Genomic DNA, 20122 nt, shown 5'->3' with positions numbered 1-20122 from the left:
CATGCATGTATGCATGAACAATGGACATGGACAACAAAGCTGGGGACAGGGCGGGGAGGGAGAGGGAGAGGGATTCAGTGGGGGAAAAAGGAGAAACATCTGTAACAAAAATAAATAAATTAATTAAATTTTTAAAAAGAAGAAGGAAAAAAACAAGTTGACACCTGAAAATCAAATAATTTTTTGGACGGGAATTTAATATTTTATACATGAGCTAAGTGATTCTGCTCAAAAAGGTAAATAATAAAATAGCATTTAACAAAGAAAGAGGAAGTAGAAAAAGAATTTAGCAAAAAAAGAGGGGAAAATATATTGTCATTTAAGAATGTCAACATTTTTTTAAATGGTATACTGTAGCTATCTAAATCTGGTGAATGAGCATTCCCTAAAGCATTGCAAACTTATGCCCCAGGATATCAAAAACAGTGCCAAAATTCATTCTCCTCTGTATAATAAGATTGTAACTGAGAAAGTGACTGGTTATCCTGGATCTACATTTTCCAAAGCCCGCTGAATCTTGGGGTGTCTATATGACTCACTTTTCCCAATGAAATGTGAGTACAGATGATGTTTGCCACTTCTAAGTCATAAAGTTGTACCAATTGAACAGTTTAGCCTAACCTAATTAATGTACTACGCACATGACAATACACATCTTAGAATGCATTCTGACACTGTTTGATATACAGGTAGAAAATACAACTGTTGTTTTCTTCCACAACAAACTGACTAAAATGTTATTTCTAAAATTTCATCATTGTAGTATCAATTATGACATTTACTATAAAGAAAACTTATACTAAGTATGACTGAGTCTCAAGCTGGCTACAATGTTGCAGAAGGTATGAACTTCAAATTTATATATCAAATTGGAATCTATATTCCATTTTTAAAAGAGTTTATATGGATGTAAAAAATAGAAAATAATTGAATCTTTTATTTAACTTCCACTTTTAGTCATTTAATAAAACAACTTTATAACAATAACTAACCCGAAATCAAAGTTCTCATGACCCTTTAATTGGCTAGAAAGGAAAATACAGTCAAAACCAGAAGAAAATAGTTCCCAAAAAGAACCTCCATGTAATTCAGAAAGAAATTATAGATAATTTATCCCATAATGAGTAACTGGGTACAAAATGAATTTAAATATGATATCATGATTAAGGCCATTCTTACAATAAATTTCTTTCACCTTTATTTTGAAGATGTTTGTACCTTGAAAATGGTTTCTGGAAGCACTGACCACATGGATTTTAACAGTGATACTATATAGGTTGTATAAATTATATGTAATGATATATTTATAATTATGGAGTCAGTATGTTATATATACTTATTATATAAAGTTATATGTAATAGTACAATTTACTGATTATACATAAAAGGTAGGACTGTGCTGATTCAAAAATATAAGCTTTACAAAGATCAAATAGAGTACAGCTGGTATGGCTCAGTGGTTGAACATTGAACCATGCACTAAGAGGTCGTGGTTCAATTCCTGGTGAGGACATATGCCCAGGTTGTGGGCCCAGTCCTCAGTGGGGGGCATGCAAGAGGCAGCCAATCGATGTTCTCTCTTATCAATGTTTCTCTCTCTTTATCCCTCTCACTTCCTCTCTCTCTAAAAAGAAATCAATAAAAGAAAAAATAAATAAATAAAAATAAAAAGATCAAATAGAATCATCCCAGTTATTGTTGATCTTTTCTACAAACAAAATCACCTGAAAATTTACAAGTTTCAGAAATGAATGACAACTGCTAAAAATAAAAAAGAAAATTCAATAAAATAAATAACTGCTAGATACTACTATAAAACTATAACACCATCTTATGCATTTTAATGTATAAATATAGCCTATTAATTCAGAAAATAAATAATAGGCTACAAGCAAAGTATAATAATAAAGAACAATCTAACTATAGTAGTTTCAAAATAGTAATGGCTTAACATAACGACCCCGATATTCTTAATGAACATTATTGCAAAAAATTATTTAAAATAATTGTAAAGACCTGAAACAAATACAGTATTTTAAGTATTTTCTATTTTAATACCAACCTGTTCCAATTCTTGTATTTTAGCATCCTTGACTTGCAGAATTTCTAAAACTTTTCTGTCTTTAGCTTCTGATTTCTGTTTTTCTCTAGAAACAACAAAAAAATGTATATATACATTGAGAGTTTATTAGTCATAATTGGTAGCTAATCCTTTATTTGTTTATTTTTAATCCTTAATGAGGATTTTTCTCACTCATCTTCAGAGTGGGAGGGAGAGAGAAAAACATCAACATAAGAGAGACACATCAACTGGTTGCATCTCACATGACCCCAACCAGGGCTGGGAACAGACCATAAGCGAGGTACATGCCCTTAATGGGAATCAAACCCACGACTCTTTGGTCCGAGGGCTGATGCTCTAACCACTGAGTCAAACCAGCCAGCGTGGTAGCTGATCTTTTAAAATTTCACATCCTGGCCCAGCCAGTGTGGCTCACTGGTTGAGTATTAATTCAAGCACCAACAGGTCGTGGGTTCAATCCCTGATCAGGGCACATGCCCAGGTTGTAGGCCCGATCCCCAGTGGGGGGCATGCAGGAGGCAGCCAATCGATGTTCTTTCTCATCTATGTTTCTATCTCTCTCTCCCTCTCCCTTCCTCTAAAAATTAGTAAAAGAAAAAAAATTTCACATCCTGATAGTGAGTGCCACTTTAAAATTTATGGAAAATTAAGTTATCTGGGGTTGACAGCCCTTTCCATATTAATCAGAAACCATATGTCAAGTGACATATAGTGGAGGGAAGGTGGTACAGACTGGAGTTGTCTGAGGTGGGTGGCACTGCGGGGAGACATGGAAGAGCAGCAGCAGGATACCTGCGCCCAGTCTTCAACCCCGCATACTGAAGCAGCCCTTTTTCCTGAGGGGCACAAGCTGATCCCAGCAGCAATAGGCTGGGGAAAGGCAAATACCTTGCCCTTGGAGAGAATGCCTGCCCCACCCTCAGGAATCCTGCTCACCCCACCCTGCACCTCAACCTCTTGCTAAGGAGGCAGAAGCAGAGGCCAAGCCTACAGGTCTGGGCAGTTTCGGGGCATCAGTGACTGGCTTTGAGGAAGGGGGCATTCTCCCTTCTTTTCCAGGAGCCTGACTATTGCTTCCCCCTCACAGGAGAGCTGGTAGAAACTCCCAACTTCCAGCAGACCCCACCAAACGGAATATGAGGGGCTCTGCCCTGCCGAGGTCAGGGAAATATTCCAGAACTGACTACTACATGTGGCTCTGGGACAGGAGAACAAATCCACCATCTTCCCTAAAATCTGAACAGCACTTCCCCCTCACTGGAGACCCAGAGGTCTCATCCTCCCAATTCCACCAAAAGCCTTTCAGAAATAGCCTTTTCAGTGATTAAGTTTCACAGGGGACCAACAAGTAGAAGCGGGCACAGGCATATTCCAATGTGCCTGGGAATGTTTGCTGACCTACCCTGGACCCTTTGCTGCTAACAATCTGGCATTAGAGTGCCTCCTGTATACAGCCAAGCCCTGTGGAGGCAGCCACAAACTGTGGATCACTTGAAGCTTCAAATAAGCTGCCAAGAGCCAAACATGAACAGCTTCTGACAGTGGTCAAAACTCAAGTACTTCCCAGGAGGCCCAAAACCAGCATTCAAAACACTCAGCCTTACCCTGGCTGGTGTGGCTCAGTTGGCTGGGTATCATCCTGAGCACCAGAATAATGCAGATTCCTCATAAAGGGCATATGCCCGGGTTGTGGGCTGAATCCCCAGTACAGGGCATGCAGGAGGCAGCCAATTGATGTTGTGCTCTCACACTGATGTTTCTCTCTCTCTCTCTCTCTCTCTCTCTCTCCTCCCCCTTCTCTCTCTAAAGAAACAAAAAAAAACAAAAGAAACAGTCAGCCCTCAGTCAACATAACAGCAGGATCCAAAGGGAACTTCCAGCAGATACTAAACTCTGCTGAGACAAACTCCACATTACTTTTACTCTTTTTTTCTCATTATTTTTTTTCTTTTTTACTGCTTTTTTATTATTTTTCTTTTTTCTTTCGTATCTCTTATTTTTTCCTTTTTTTTTTTTACTATATATTTTTTCTTTCTCCTTCCTTCTTTCTTCCTTGTCTTATTTTTCTTCTTTCCCTTCCTTTCCCCTTTTTATAATTTTTTCCTTCCTCTTTTCTTTTATATCATCTTTCTTATCCTAATTTTATTCTTAATTTTTTCTCTCTCTTGTTTCCTTTCATATTCTATTCTCTTCCTCTATTTTCTCTTCTTATAAGTTTTTAATATCTTTTATTTTTCTGTTCTCTTTTCTCTTTCCAAATTATCTTTCCTTTTGTGGTTGTTTTTGTTGGGATCTTTTGTATGTTTGTGTTTGGTTTCTTTCTTCGGTTTGTTGTGTTTTCTTTTTTCTGTCAGGACCTGCACAGCAGTTCACACGATGTCATTGGGGTTGAACCTCACAGTCAGACATCCTGAGGGGAGATCCCACCCATGAATGAAACATCAACTATCAAGACACATTTACAACAGGAGAGTCCAAATGACCCACAGAAGGCACATTCCAACAGCATCCATATCGCTCAGGAGACCAAACAGACTGCACCACTGGGTCTCACAGAACACTTACTACATAAGGCCACCCCATGAAGACTGTAGGCATACCAGTTCTATCTAATACATGGGGAAAAAAACACAAAGAGACAGCTAAAATGGGAAGACAAAGAAATCACCTCCAAATAAAAGAAAAGGAAGAGTCTCCAGAAAAAAAAGGTAAATGAAATGGAGGCAAGCAATTTATCAGCTATAGAATTCCAAGTAATGGTTATAAGGCTGCTCAAGGAACTTAGTGAGAATTACAAGTAACTTAGTGGGAACTACAACAGCATGTAAAATGAAATAGAAACCATGAAGGAGAACCAGTTGTAAATGAAGAATACTATATCTCAGATCAAGAATACACTGCAAGGAATTAAAAGTAGATTGGATGAAACAGGGGATCGAATCAGTGATTTGGAAGACAAGGTAGAGAAAAACACCTAATTAGAGCAGAAAAAAGAAAAAAAGAATTAAAAAACGAAGAATAGTTTAAGGGAACTTCAGGAAAACAGCAAACGTAACAAAATCTGCATCATAGGGATACCAAAAGGAAAAGAATGTGAGCAAGAAATAGAGAAGCTCTTTAAAGAAATAATGACAGAAACATTCCCTAACCTGTTGAAGAAAAAAGTCACACAAGTTCAGGAAGCACAGAGAATCCCAATCAAGATGAACTCAAAGAGACCCACACCAAGACACATCATAATTAACATGGTAAACATTAAGACAAAGAAAGAATCTTAAAGGCAGGAAGAAAGAGACAGAAAGTAACCTACAAGGAAGTTGCTATTAAACTGTCAGCTGATTTCTCAATAGAAATACTTCAAGCCAGAAGGTAGTGGCATGAAATAATCAAGGTAATGAAACTCAAGAACCTTAATCCAAGACTACTCTATCCAGGAAAGCTATCATTTAAAATTGAAGGCAAAATAAAAAGCTTCCCAGAAAAAAAAAAAAAAGGCTAAAGGAGTACATTACCCCAAACCACCATTGAAAGAAATGTTAAAAGGATTGCTTTAAGAAGAAGAAGAGAGATTTTTATAATTTTTCAACTTACATTTAAGGTAAAAAGGAAAAAATGTCAATAAATAAGTATCTACCAATAATACCCTCAACTGTAAATGAACTAAATGCTCCAGTCAAAAGACAGAGTATTGCTGAATACATAAGGAAACATGACCCACATGTATGTTGTCTGCAAGAGACCCACCTCAGTACAAAAGAATCACACAGACAAAAAGTGAATTAATAGAAAGAAATATTCCATGCAAATAAAAACAAAAAACCTAGAGTAATAATACTCATATCTCAAAATAGATTTCAAATCAAAGGCTATAACAAGAGACAAAGAAGGTAACTACATAATACTAAAATAATAGATCCAAAAAGAAAATATAACCATTGTAAACTTATACGTACCCAATACAGGACCACCTATGAATTTTTTTAAAAAAAGCTATTGGTGGACTTTGAGGAAAAGATTGACAGCAACACAATCATAGTAGGAGATTTGAACATCCCACTAACATCACTGGATAGAGCTTCCCAACAAAAAACAGCAACCTTAAACAACATGCTACATCAGATAAATTTAATTGATATTTACAGAACATTTAATCCCAAAGCAGCAGGATATACATTTTTCTCAAGTGCACATAAAACATTCTTAAACATAGACAATACATTAGGACATAAAATAAGCCTTAACACATTCAAGAAGACTGAAATCATATCAAGCTCGGATCACAATGGCATAAAACTAGAAATCAACTACAATAAAATTTAAAAAAAACTCAAAAACATTCAAACACATGGAGGCTAAATGACCCACATCAGTCAGAGCCAGAAGATATTTTTCCATTGATCTTTTTTGAGAGAGTAAAAAGGAGGAATGGAGGCAGGGAGGGAGAGAAGAAAAAAGAGAAAGAGAGGGAGGGAGAGAAATAGCAATGTGAGAGAAAGACATCAATTGGATGCCTCCTGCATGACCCTGACCAAAGTCGGAGATCAAACCTGCAACCCTGATATGTGCCCTTGACCTGGAATCGAAACTGCAACACTTTGTTGTGCTGGACAACATTCTAACCACTGAACTAAACCAACCAGTGCACATTTTCACCACTGTTATTCAACATAGTACTGAAAGTCCTAGCCATAGTGATCAGACAAGAAGAAAAAATAAAAGGCATCCAAACAGGAAAGGAAGAAATAAAACTGTCATTATTTGTAGATGACAAGATATTATACATACAAAAACCTAAAGGCTCCACCAAAAAACTGCTAGATTTAATAAATAAAGTCAGCAAAGCAGCAGTATACAAAAATTAATATCCCGAAATCGATGGCATTTTAATACACCAATAATGATCTCCCTGAAAGAGAAAATTTTTAAAAAATCCCATTTACCATTGCAACAAAAACAAAAATAAGGTACCTGTGAATAAAGTTAACCATGGAGGTAAAAGACCTATATGTAGAAAACTATGAGATATTGACAAAAAAAATAGATGACAATAAAAACAAGTAGAAACATATACCATGTTTATAAATTGGCAGAATTAACACCATTAAAATGTCTATACTACCCAAAGCAATCTACAGATTGAATACAATTCCTACCAAAATACCAATGGAATATTTCACAAATTTAGAAAAAATATTTCAAAAAGTTATATGAAAGCAAAAAAGACCCCAAATAGGTACAGCAATCTTGAGAAAGAAGAACAAAGTTGGAGGGATCACAATACCATATATCAAACTATACTACAAAGCCACTGAAATCAAAACAACATGATACTGGCACAGGAACAGGAAAATAGACCAGTAAAACATAGCAGAGATCAACCCACACCATTATGGTGAATTAATATTTGACAAAGGAGGCAAGAGTATACAAATGAGAAAAGATAGTCTCTTCAATAAAAGGTGTTAGGAAAATTGGACTAGTACATAAAAAAAAAAAAAACAATGAAACGACCACCAACTCACCCCATACACAAGAACAAACTCAAAATGAACAAAACACTTAAATATAAATCTAAAAACCATAAAAATCCTAGAAGAAAACAGAGGAAGTAAAATCTCAGACATCTCACATAGCAGTATGTTCACTGCTACATCTCCCAGGGCAACAGAAACAAAGAAAAAAATAAACAATGGGACTACATCAAACTAGAAAGTTTCTGCACAGCAAAAGAAACCACCAACAAAATGAAAAGGGAACCCACTGTACAGGAGAACATATTCACCAATGATACATCTGATAAGAGGTTCATTTCCAAAATATGAAAAGAACTCATACAACTCAACACAAGGAAGACAAACAATCCAATTAAAAATTGGAGAGATGATCTGAATAGATACTTTTCCAAAGAGGACTTATAGACGGCCAAGAGACATATGCAAAAATGCTCAACACCATTAATCATCAGAGAGATGAAAATTAAAACCACAATGAGGTATCACCTCACACCTGCCAGAATAGCTACCATCAACAAATCAACAAACAACAAGTGCTGGCAAGGATGTAGAGAAAAGGAAACCCTACTACATTTTGGGTAGGAATGCAGAATGGTACAGCCACTGTGGAAAACAGTATGGAGTTTCCTCAAAAAAATTAAAAATGAAACTGCCATTTGAGCCAGTAATCCCACTTCTGGATATACATTTTAAGAATCCCGAGCTGGCTGGTTTGGCTCAGTGGTTAAAGTGTCGGCCTGTGGTCCAGAGAGACCCGGGTTCGGTTCCTGCTAAGGGCAGGTATCTCGGTTGCGGTTTGTACCTGGCCCTGTTTGAGTTGTGCAGGTGGCAGCCAGTCGATGTTTCTTTCTCTTTCTCTCTCTCTCTCTCTCTCTCTCTCTCTCTCTCTCTCTCTCTCTCTCGCCCCCCCTCCCTCCCACTCTATCTCAACAAAAAAAATGGAAAAATGTCGAGTGAAAATTTAAAAAAAGAATTCTGAAACACCAAGCAGAAAGAATATATGCACGCTGGGTTCATAGTAGGGTTATTTACAATAGCTAAGGTCTGGAAACAGCCCAAGTTTCCATCAATAGATGAGTGGATAAAAAAGCTGTGGTGTCCTGGCCAATTTGGATCAGTGGTTAGAGCATCCATCCATGGACCAAAGGGTCAATCTCCAGCCCCAGTCGGGGTTGTGCAGGAGGCAACCAATGTGTCTCTCTCACATCAATGTTTCTCTCTCTCTCTCTCTGTCTCTTTCTTTCTCTCGCTCTCTCTCACTCCCTTCTACTCTATCTAAAAATTAATGGGAAAATATTCTCAGGTGAGGATTAACAACAACAACAAAAGCTGTGGTATATTTTCAAAATGGAATACTATGGGGCTATAAAAAAAAAGCTCTTACAGTTTGCAACAGCAAGGATGGAGGACCTGGAGATTATTATGCAAAGTGAAATATAGTCGGCCCTCGTTTATCGCACTTAATCAGTTCCAGACTCTACCACGATAAATGAATTTCCACGAAGTAGGATTCTTTATTTATATACAGTCGTCCCTCACCACTTCACACTTCGACTTTCGCAGCTTCACTCTATCGCGGTTTTTTCAAACACCACACCACAACACACCACACCACACTACACCACACTTGAAGAAACTGCGATAGAGTGAAGCCTTGAAAGTCGGAGCATAAAGTGGTGAGGGACGACTGTATGCCAAGTAGAGAAAGACAAATATCACATGATCTCACTTATATGTGGAATCCAATAAACAAAATAAACTGATAAAATAGGTCCAGTGGCCTGGATGTATGAAACAAACTGACAGATCTCAGAGGGGAGGGGGATGGTGGGGACAGGAAGAGATTAACCAAAGAACATATATTCATATACGCAGAGCCCATGAACAAAGACAATAGTGTGGGGAAGGTCTGGGGTGGAGTGAGGGCATGGTAAAAGGGGGAGAAATGGGGGACATCTGTAATACTGTCAAAAATAACTTCTTGGGACAAAAAATGGCGGCGGACTGAATGGAGCTACACAGACCATCTCCCAGGTCCAAACTGGATTTACAACGAAAATAAAGACAAATCGTCAGGAAGGGGAAAACGAAAGACACCTTGGAGGACCACATAACCAGGGACACTGACTCAATCCTGGTAGGATTGCAAGGACGCCAGAGGGGGTTGGGAGCCCATGGTCTGCAACAGCCTGGGCTGGGACAAGCGGACTCGGCTGGGACCAGGGGACTCAGTGGGAAGCTGCTGCCACCTCGGCTGCAACACCAGCTGAGTCCTGCGAACTCTGCTGCGTCCTAAGCCCTCGGCTGGTGCCACACAGACTCAGCTGAGACCAGGGGACTCTGCTGGAAGCTGCTGCCACCTCAGCAGTGTCCTGCTACTGCGGCTTTGTCCTGTGGCTTCTGCTGAGTGCGATGCCCTCGGCTGGTGCCACAGCCGCAGCCGCCCTTGGCTGGAAGCAGCGCCCTGGGTTAAAAGTCCCAGGTGGCTCCATGACGCAGAGTCTAGACAGAGGATAAACTGGCAGCAGCCACTCACCTTGGGCTCCGGCAGAGGGAAGGCAGACAGGACGGGAACTGTGTGGGGACACTAGGGTTTTGGAGGGTGCTCAGAGCTTTTGCTGAGTGCAGCCACGCAAGACTGTGTTCATCTTACTCCTTCACAGGGCCCTGGAGAGAGGCGGCAGCCCCTCCCTCAGAGATTCAAACCCACATGGTGGCCATTGAAATGCTAATTGAGGCCCATTAACAACCAGCAGTTGCCACAACCTCAGGTAATCCTCTTACACTGAGCACCTGAGGGAGTTTTTCACGCAACTCAGAAACCAAGGTTCTTCAGGTGACCTCTACTAATAGCCTCCAGGCAAAAAAAGCTAGAGGCTAACTACCATTTCTTGGGCTAGGAACACTAACCAGAAAAGCTAAGACTTGACAGTGGGATTTAAAGTGGGTCCTCACTGGCTCATCCAAACCCAGGAGAGGGAGGCACAAACAGCAGAACACCAACATCCACAGGGAAAATTTGGCAGACTCCAAAGCCCACTGTGATAGCCAAAATGGTGAAAAACAGAAACAAAAGCCAAATGAAAGAACAAGAGACCTCTACGGAGGATGAGATAAATGAGGTGCAGTTAAGCAAGTTAACAGAACTAGAATTTAGAGCCATGATGTTGAGGAAGCTCAACAGCATGTGTAAGGACATGAGCACCATGAGTAAGGACACAGAAATGTTGAAAATCAACCAGTTGGAAATTAAAAACCTCCAAGAAGAAATGAAGAATGACATATCAGAAATGAAAAACAAATTGGGAGGTCTAAAAAGCAGAGTAGAGGAAGCTGAGGACCACATCAGTGAATTAGAAGACAGGGTAGAAAAAAATCAACCAATCGGAAACCCAAAAGGAAAAACGATTAAAAAACAGGAAGACAGCTTAAGAGAACTGTGGGACAACTGGAAACATGATAATATTCACATCATAGGAGTCCCTGAAGAAGAAAATGAGCAAGGGTTAGAGAATATATTCAAAGAAATGGTGAAAGAAAACTTCCCTAATTTGATGAAGAAGAAGGCATTCAAGTTCACGAAGCACAGAGAAGCACAAGTAAGAAGAACCCAAACAGGCACACACCAAGACACATAGTAATCAAACTGCCAAAAATTCAAGACAAAGAGAGAATCCTAAAAGCAGCAAGAGATAAGCAACAGGTTACCTACAAAGGAAACCCCATAAGGCTCTCAGCTGATTTCTCACAAGAAACACTACAGGCCAGAAGGAAATGGCATGAAGTAATCAAGGTCATGAAAAACAAGGATCTGAATCCAAGTCTACTCTACCCAGCAAGGCTATCATTCAAAATGGAAGGTTAAATAAAGAGATTCCCAGACAAAAAACGGCTAAGAGAATACATTAGCACCAAACCAGCACTGCAAGAAATGTTAAAAGGACTGCTGCAATTAGCAGGAGAAATGGGAAGAAAAATAGAACCACACTAAACAAAAATGGCAATAAGTAAGTACATATCAATAATCACCTTAAATGTAAATGCATTGAATGCTCCCATTAAAAAGACACAGAGTAGCTGATTGGGTAAGAAAGCATGACTCATCTATATGTTGTTTACAAGAGACCCACCTCACAACAAAAGACTCACATAGATTGAAAGTGAAGGGATAGAAAAAAATCTTCCAAGCAAACAAAAAGGATAAAAAGCTGGGGTAGCGATACTCATATCTGATCAAATGGATTTCAAAATGATGGCCATAACTAGAGACAAAGAAGACCACTAAATAATATTGAAAGAAACTATACAACAGGAAGATATAACCTTAATAAACATATATGCACCCAATATAGGAGCACCAAAATATATCAAAAATCTTCTGGAGGACTTCAAAGGAGAAATCGATAGCAATACAATCATAGCAGGGGACTTCAACACCCCGCTGACATCACTGGATAGATCCTCTAGACAAAAAATTAGCAAGGAAACAGAGACTCTAAATGAAGCACTAGACCAAATGGATTTAATAGATATCTACAGAGAACTACACCCCAAAACTAAAGAATTCACATTCTTCTCAAGTGCACATGGGACATTCTCAAAGATAGACCACACGTTAGGGCAAAAACTAAGTCTATACAAGTTCAAGAAGACTGAAATCATATCAAGCATCTTCTCAGATCACAATGGCATGAAACTAGAAATCAATTGCAACAAGAACATACAAAGACATTTAAACACATGGAAGCTAAATAGCATGTTATTAAACAATGAATGGGTCACCGAGGATATCAAGGAAGAAATAAAAACTTCATGGAAACCAATGAAAATGAAGACACAACAACACAAAACTATGGGATGCAGCAAAAGCAGTTCTGAGAGGGAATTTCATAGTACTACAGGCCTACCTCAAAAAACAAGAAAAATCTCTAATAGAATATCTAACCTTACAACTTAAAGAACTAGAGAACAGACAAAAAGAAAACCGCAGAGCAAGTAGAAGGAAGGAAATAGTAAACATCAGAGCACAAATAAACAACATAGAGACCAAAAAAACAATTCAAAGAATCAATGAAACAAAGACCTGGTTCTTTGAAAAGATAAACAAGATTGATGGACCCTTAGCTAGACTCACCAGGAAACAAAGAGAGAGAACCCAAATATACAAAATCAGAAATGAAAGACGAAAAGTAACAACTGACACCACAGAAATACAAAAGATCGTTAACAACTACTATGAACAATTATGTGGCAAGAAATTCAAAAATCTAAGTGAAATGGACAAGTTTCTAGAAACACATAGTCTCCCAAATCTGGACCGGGAAAGATAGAAAACTTGAACAGACCAATAACAACAGAAGAAATTAAAGATGTAATCAAGACTCTTTCAGCAAACAAAAGCCCAGGCCCAGATGGCTTCAGGGGGGAGTTTTACCGAACATTCAAAGAAGAACTAATACCATTCTCCTCAAACTATTTCAAAATATTCAAGAAGAAGGAAGACTTCCACACTTGTTTTATGAAGCCAGCATAATTCTAATTCCAAAACCAGAAAATGACACAACAAAGAAAGAAAACTACTGGCCAATATCCCTGATGAACATAGATGCCAAACTCCTGAACAAAATACTAGTAAATCGGATCCAGCAATACACCAAAAAAATTATCCACCATGACCAAGTGGGATTCATCCCAGGGATGCAAGGCTGGTACAATATTCGTAAATCAGTAAACGTGATACACCACATAAATAAAATGAAGAATAAAAACCACATGATCATATCAATAGATGCGGAAAAAGCCTTCAACAAAATCCAGCACCCATTTCTGATAAAAACACTCAGCAGAGTGGGAATAGAGGGATCATATCTAAACATAATAAAGGCCATATATGAAAGACCTAAGCCAACATCATACTCAATGGGCAAAAACTAAAAGCATTTCCCTTAAGAACAGGAACAAGGCAAAGATGCCCACTTTCGCCACTCTTCTTTAACATAGTACTGGAAGTCTTAGCCACAGCAATCAGACAGGAAGAAAAAATAAAAGGGATCCAAATAGGAAAGTGGAAGTGAAATTGTCATTATTTGTAGATGACATGATGCTATACGTAGAAAACCCCAAAGACTCCAGCAAAGTTTACTAGAGTTAATAAATGAATTTGGCAAAGTAACAGGATATAAAATTAACGTCAAGAAGTCGATGGCATTCTTATACACCAATAATGACCTCACAGAAAGAGAAACTAAGAAAACAATCCCATTTACCATTGCGGCAAAAAAATTAAGATACCTAGGAATAAACTTAACCAAAGAAATAAAGGACCTATTCGCAGAAAACTACATGTCATTGAAAAAAGAAATGGAGGAAGATATAAAAAAGTGCAAGCACATACACCGTTCATGGATTGGGAGAATTAACATCATTAAAATGTCCATATTACCCAAAACAATCTATAGATTCAATGTAATCCCCATCAAAATACCAACGGCATACTTCACAAAATTAGAACAGTTATTTCAGAAGTTCATATGGAACCCAAAAAGGCCTCGAATAGCCACAGCAATCTTGAAAAGGAAGAACAAAGTTGGAGGGATCACATTACCAGATTTCAGGTTATACTACAAAGCCACTGTAATCAAAACAGCCTTGTACTGGCACAAGAACAGGCATATAGACCAGTGGAACAGAACAGAGAACCCAGAAATGGACTCAAGGCAATATGCTCAATTAATATTTGACAAAGGTGGCAAGAGCATACAGTGGAGTAAGGACAGCCTCTTTAATAAATGGTGCTGGGAAAATTGGACAGCTACTTGCAGAAAAATGAAAGTAGACCATCAACTTACACCCTACACGAGAATAAACTCAAAATGAATAAAAGACTTAAATGTGACTCATGAATCCATAAAAACCCAAGAAGAAACTGTAGGCAACAAAATTTCAGAAATCATACGCACCAGAATTTTCACTGACACATCACCTAAGGCAACAGAAACAAAGGAGAAAATGAACACATGGGACTACATCGAACTCAAAATCTTCTGCACAGCGAAAGATACAATCATCAAAACAGAAAGGCAACCCACTGTATGGGAGAGCATAATTGCCAATGATATATCAGATAAGTGGTTAATTTCCAATACATATAGAGTGCTCATACAACTCCACAAAAGGAAGACAAAGAAAGAACCCCATTAAAAAATGGGCAGAGGAACTAAATAGACACCTCTCCAAACAGGACATACAAATGGCTAAGAAACATATGAAGAAATGCTCATCATCACTAATCATCAGAGATGCAAATTAAAACAACAATGAGGTATCACCTCACACCTGTCAGAATGGCCGCCATCAACAAATCATCAAAACAAGTGTTACCAAAACAAGTGTTGGCGAGGGTGTGGAGAAAAGGGGACTCTAGTGCACTGCTGGTGGGAATGTAGACTGGGGCAGCCACTATGGAAAACAATTTGGTGTTACCTCAAAAAATTAAAAATTGAACTTCCATTTGACCCAGTGATCCCACTTCTAGGAATATACCCCCAAGAAGCCTGAAACACCAGTCACAAATAATATATGTACCCCCATGTTCATAGCAGCACTATTTACAATAGCTAAGATCTGGAAACAGCCCAAGTGTCCAGCAGTAGACGAATGGATAAAAAAGCAGTGGTACATATACACAATGGAGTACTATTCAGCTGTAAGAAAGAAAGATCTCTTATCCTTTGAGACTACATGGAGGGACTTGGAAAGTATCATCCTAAGTGAAACAAGCCAAACAGAGAAAGGCAAGTTTCATATGATCTCACTTATTTGTGGAATATAATGAACATAACAGTCTGAGGAATGAGGTAGTCCCAGAGACGTGGAAGTGGGGTACAGACTGACAATCCCCAGAAGGGGAGGTGGTGGGGGAGAGATAAACCACAGAACTTATATGCATGTATGCATGAACAGTGGACATGGACAACAAACTGGGGAAAGAGCAGGGAGGGATGGGGAGGGGAGAATCAGTGGGGGAAAAAGGAGAAACATCTGTAACAAAAATTTATTAATAAAAAAAAAACAGTTGGAATTCTAAAAAAATAACATAAAATAACTTCTTAAAAAATAAAATAAAATATTTATTATTTTTTAAGTAAAAGCCTCAAAAGTAAGAGAGCTAGAGACTTACAAAAAAAATATATAAATGGGAGAGAAATATACTGGATACCTATTTATATTTTTTAAATGTTTTGTAAATAGGTAAAATAAATAGAAATATGTACCTAAATCACTCATGAATCACAAAGTATACAGGTAAAGAAAAATGAAAGAACCTTCACTTGAGAAAGAGCAAAATAAAGCAAAGACATTACAAGGTACAGAGAAAGACATTAAAATGCAATCAGAAAAGCATGTCACTGAATATAAGAGATAAATTCACAAAGTACACTAAAAAAATTTAGACTTCCAATAAGTAAGTTCATACTTGCAGGCTCTTTTGTATTCTCTAAATTTCTAGTAATAACAGGAAAACATAGAAGAAAAAAATTAAGACCAAAACCCTGGCCAGGTAGCTCAGCTGGATAGAGCATCATCCAGTGGCAAGCACAAAAGTTCTAGAGAGAAAAAGTCATTAGACAAGGAGTGGTAGTTAGGAAAGAGGAGAAAGAGAACAATAAGAGCAACCCTCCCACTCAAGATGTGTCCACAAACAAAAGAATTCAAAATACATGAAGAAAATATACTCTACACCCACCCAATTGTAATTCAATAATCTAAAAAAGCAATATCTAAACAAAATGAAAATAACAGAACACAATGAAAACGACTCTGAAATAAGTAAGAATCTTTAGAGACATAAGAGAATTACTAAAATGAAAACAAAGCCCTGACCATTTAGCTCAGTGGTTAGAGCATTGGCCCACAGACCAAAGAGTTTGGGTTCATTTCCAGTCTGGGTGCGTGCCACCGTTGCAGTTTGGTCCCAGCACCTGGTTAGGGTCACGCAGGAGGCAGCCAGTGGATGTTTCTTTCTCTCTCTCTTTCTCTCTCTCTCTCTCTCTCTCTCTCTCTTTCTCTCTCTCTCCCTCCCTCCCTCTCTCCCTCCCTCCCTCTCTTCCACTCTATCTGAAATCAATGAAAAAACACAGACAGATATGTATCTCCTCAAGTGAGGATTAACCAAAATATAAAAAATAAATAAATAAAACAGGTGGATTTTTAAAAAACCTAGAAAAAATATTAAATCAATAAAACACAATTAAATGGACTAAGCTAAAAATCAGATACAAAAAGGCAATTAGTAAAATGGGGACTATTAAAGAATTCATCCAGGATGATGCATAGAAAAATGATGACATTAAAAATATAAAACAGCCTGGCTGGTGTGGCTCAGTGAATTTGAGCATCATCCAGTGGACTGAGAGGTCCAGGTTCAATTTCCAGTCAGGGCACAAGCTCTGGTTGGGGGCTCAATCCCCAGTAGGGGGCGTGCAGGAGGCAGCCGATAGATGTTTCTCACATCGGTGTTTCTATCTCTCCCTCCCTTCCTCTCTCTGGAAAACATCAATAAAAACATATTTAAAAAAAAATATATATATACACACACACACACACACACACACACACACACAAATACAAATTTAAGACATGCAGGTTTCACTAGAAAACTCCAACATATGCCTATAAAGTTCCAGAAGCAGAAATAGTAGGATAAAATATAAAGCATTTTTTTTAGAAGGTAACTGCTGAGAATGTTTTATTATTAAACAAAAGTGTATCAACCAAAATAAATCCCCCCCCCCAAAAAAAAAGAAAGGGAAAAAAACCCATATCTACCTTAATTTATAATTCACTCAACAAATATTTAATGAGCACCTATTACATGACAGGCACTGTCCTAAGTTTTGCAACAAACAAAATAAAGCAAGGGGCTGCCTTCATGGAATAAACATTCTAGTTCATACATACTGAAAACAAATGATAAATAAGTGAACACACAGTATGCCAATTAGCTATAAATATAATAACAACAATAAACTAGGGTAATGAAGAAAGGAATGAACTGGGGAGTAAAAGGAAAATTGTTATGTTTTATAAGATAATCAACAGATGTTTGAGCAGAGACTTAAAGGAAGAAAGTGAGAGCTCTCAAGGAAGAGTTTTCCAAGCCATGGGACCAATACCAAGTAGGCAAGAACATAACTGGTATATTCGAATAGCAAAAAAGTAAATGTTATCTCCCCATTGTAGACAAGGGAAGAATGGTAGCTGAGGATAGAGAGATCACTGAGAGCAAAGTAATATATGGTTTTCTAAACACTGTGAACACTGGATCTCTCAGCAAAATGGGAAGACAGAGTATAGGATTGAGCAGAGAAATAACATAATACAAATTATTATTTTATGGGTTATCATACTGGTTCTTGGGTTGAGAACAGACTCTAGAGGTCAAGAGTAGAAGCACAGAGACCAGACAGAAAGCAACTAAAATACCGCAGGTAAGAAATCAAGATGAATTGGACAAGATAGTTAGGTGTGATCATATTGAGAAGTGATAAAATTCTTGATATTTTGAAAGTTGAGCTAATAGAATTTCTTGATACATTAGATATGAAATATACAAGAGAGAAATCAAGAATGTTTCCAAGGCTTTTATCAGAACAACTGGAAGAATGTAGCAGACATCATCTGAGATATAGAGGACCAGAGTGAGGGACATTAAATTTGGGATTTGGACATTTTACGTTTAAGAAACCTAATCAACATCTAAAACATAGTTCGTTTAAAAAGTCTGGATAAAACTTTAAGAGTCATCCACCCCACTGGTGTGGATCAGTGGTTGAGCATTGACCCATACATCAAGAGTTCGCCAGTTTAATTCCCAGACAGGGCACATGCCCACACCGTGGGCCCAATCCCCAGTACGGGACATGCAGGATAAGGCCAAATGATGTTCTCTCTCATCAATGTTTCTATCTTTCTCTCCTTCTCCCTTCCTCTCTCTCTAAAAATCAATAAAGAAAAAAAATTTTTTTAAACAACTTTAAGAGTCATCCAAATACATTTAAGACCATCAGTAGATGGGATCACCTAGGTAGCAATTTTGGACAAAGAAGTCTGAGAATTGAATCCTGTGGCACTCCAACATTAATAGGTTAGTAAGATGAGGGGAAAAAAACAGTAAATGATACTAACATAGATAAGCAATCATGTAATAGGCAAATCAAGAGAGAAAGTAAGTGAATAAGTGTTTCTAGAAAAAAGGAATCAATTTTGCCAAATGCTGCAAATATGTTAAAGATAAAGATTGAGTACTAATTGCTAGATTTAGCAATATTGAGGTCACTTAGAACTTTAACAAGAGCTGTTTTAGGAGAATGGTGGGTATGAAAGGAAAAACTGCAGGGCCCTTGAGGCTTTAGCATGCACATAGAGTTTGTTTGGCCTTAGATCAGTGGTTCTCAACCTGTGGGTTACAATCCCTTTGGAAGTGGAATGACCCTTACACAGGGGTCGCCTAAGACCATCAGAAAACACATATTTCCGATGGCGATTCATAACAGTAGCAAAATTACAGTTATGAAGTAGCAACAAAAATAATTTTATGGTTGGGGTCACCACAACATGAGGAACTGTATTAAAGGGCCACGGCATTAGGAAGGTAGAGAATCACTGCCTTAGATGAAGGTATGAAGAGTTCTTCCAAAGAAATCAAAAGAAAAAAATATCAGTATAGATTCAGATATGTTGGTAGATGTGATTATGGGCAGAAACATAATCTCATAAAATTCTAAGAGCTTCTCTTTTCTCAAAGGTATTGTTGAGAGTTCAGCTAAGCTACTCCACGGTATTGCTGCCTAGGTATTCATTTGGTTTGTCCAACCAGCCTGCAGTGACCTTAAACTGACGTTAGCCCTTCAATGCAAGTGCACACCCTAGTCAGCAGCCCACAGAATCATAGCAAATTTAAGTTTCTGATACAACTTTCCCAACAGTCCTTGTGATTAACAGTCTCCCCTGTGTCCCGAAACCTTTATTTTATGCATCCCTCAGAGAAAAACCCTTGAGGGACTTAGCAAACCCAAGCTCTTATGGTTTGAACTGACCATACTGTCTTAGCCTGAAAACCCCAAAGCACTCCACCTACGAACACTAATAATGGCTTATGCTCCAGGATCTGTCTGTCTGTCTCTGTCTGCACTCTGCCTTGACCTCCCCATGTGGCCCCTTGAGACATACCGGGACATGTAAGTAATAAAATTCTCTATTTCAATTTCTCCTGTGATCTTTTCTTGAACTACGGCCCATCATCCAACACCCTGTGCTCTACTTAACAAATGTTAATGTGACAAATTCATAACTGCTTTCTATCACCTGAGACTGCGAATGGAAAACAAAGTGTTAGAAATTGACAAGACAGTGAACATAAATATTCTTCTAGGATAGTGGAATAGTAAATGAGCCAGAAAAAAAAGAAGGAAGGAAGGAAGGAAGGAAGGAAGGAAGGAAGGAAGGAAGGAAGGAAGGAAGGAAG

At 38.1% G+C, this 20122-nt stretch overlaps 1 protein-coding gene across 1 annotated transcript in view; it reads right to left on the bottom strand.

The window, feature by feature from the left end:
• CNTLN (centlein) overlaps positions 1 to 20122 on the bottom strand; it is a 320561-nt gene that overhangs the window by 232555 nt on the left and 67884 nt on the right. Inside the window, exon 3 of the mRNA XM_036261826.1 lies at positions 2063 to 2147. Coding sequence (XP_036117719.1) covers positions 2063 to 2147 — 85 coding nt within the window. The remainder of the gene's footprint in view (positions 1 to 2062; positions 2148 to 20122) is intronic.

Source organism: Molossus molossus, unplaced genomic scaffold (genome assembly GCF_014108415.1).
Source record: "Molossus molossus isolate mMolMol1 unplaced genomic scaffold, mMolMol1.p scaffold_m16_p_14, whole genome shotgun sequence".
NCBI classification, from domain to species: Eukaryota; Metazoa; Chordata; class Mammalia; order Chiroptera; family Molossidae; genus Molossus; species Molossus molossus.
Note: the sequence above shows the minus strand (reverse complement) of the source record. Positions and strands in the feature narration are given on the sequence as shown.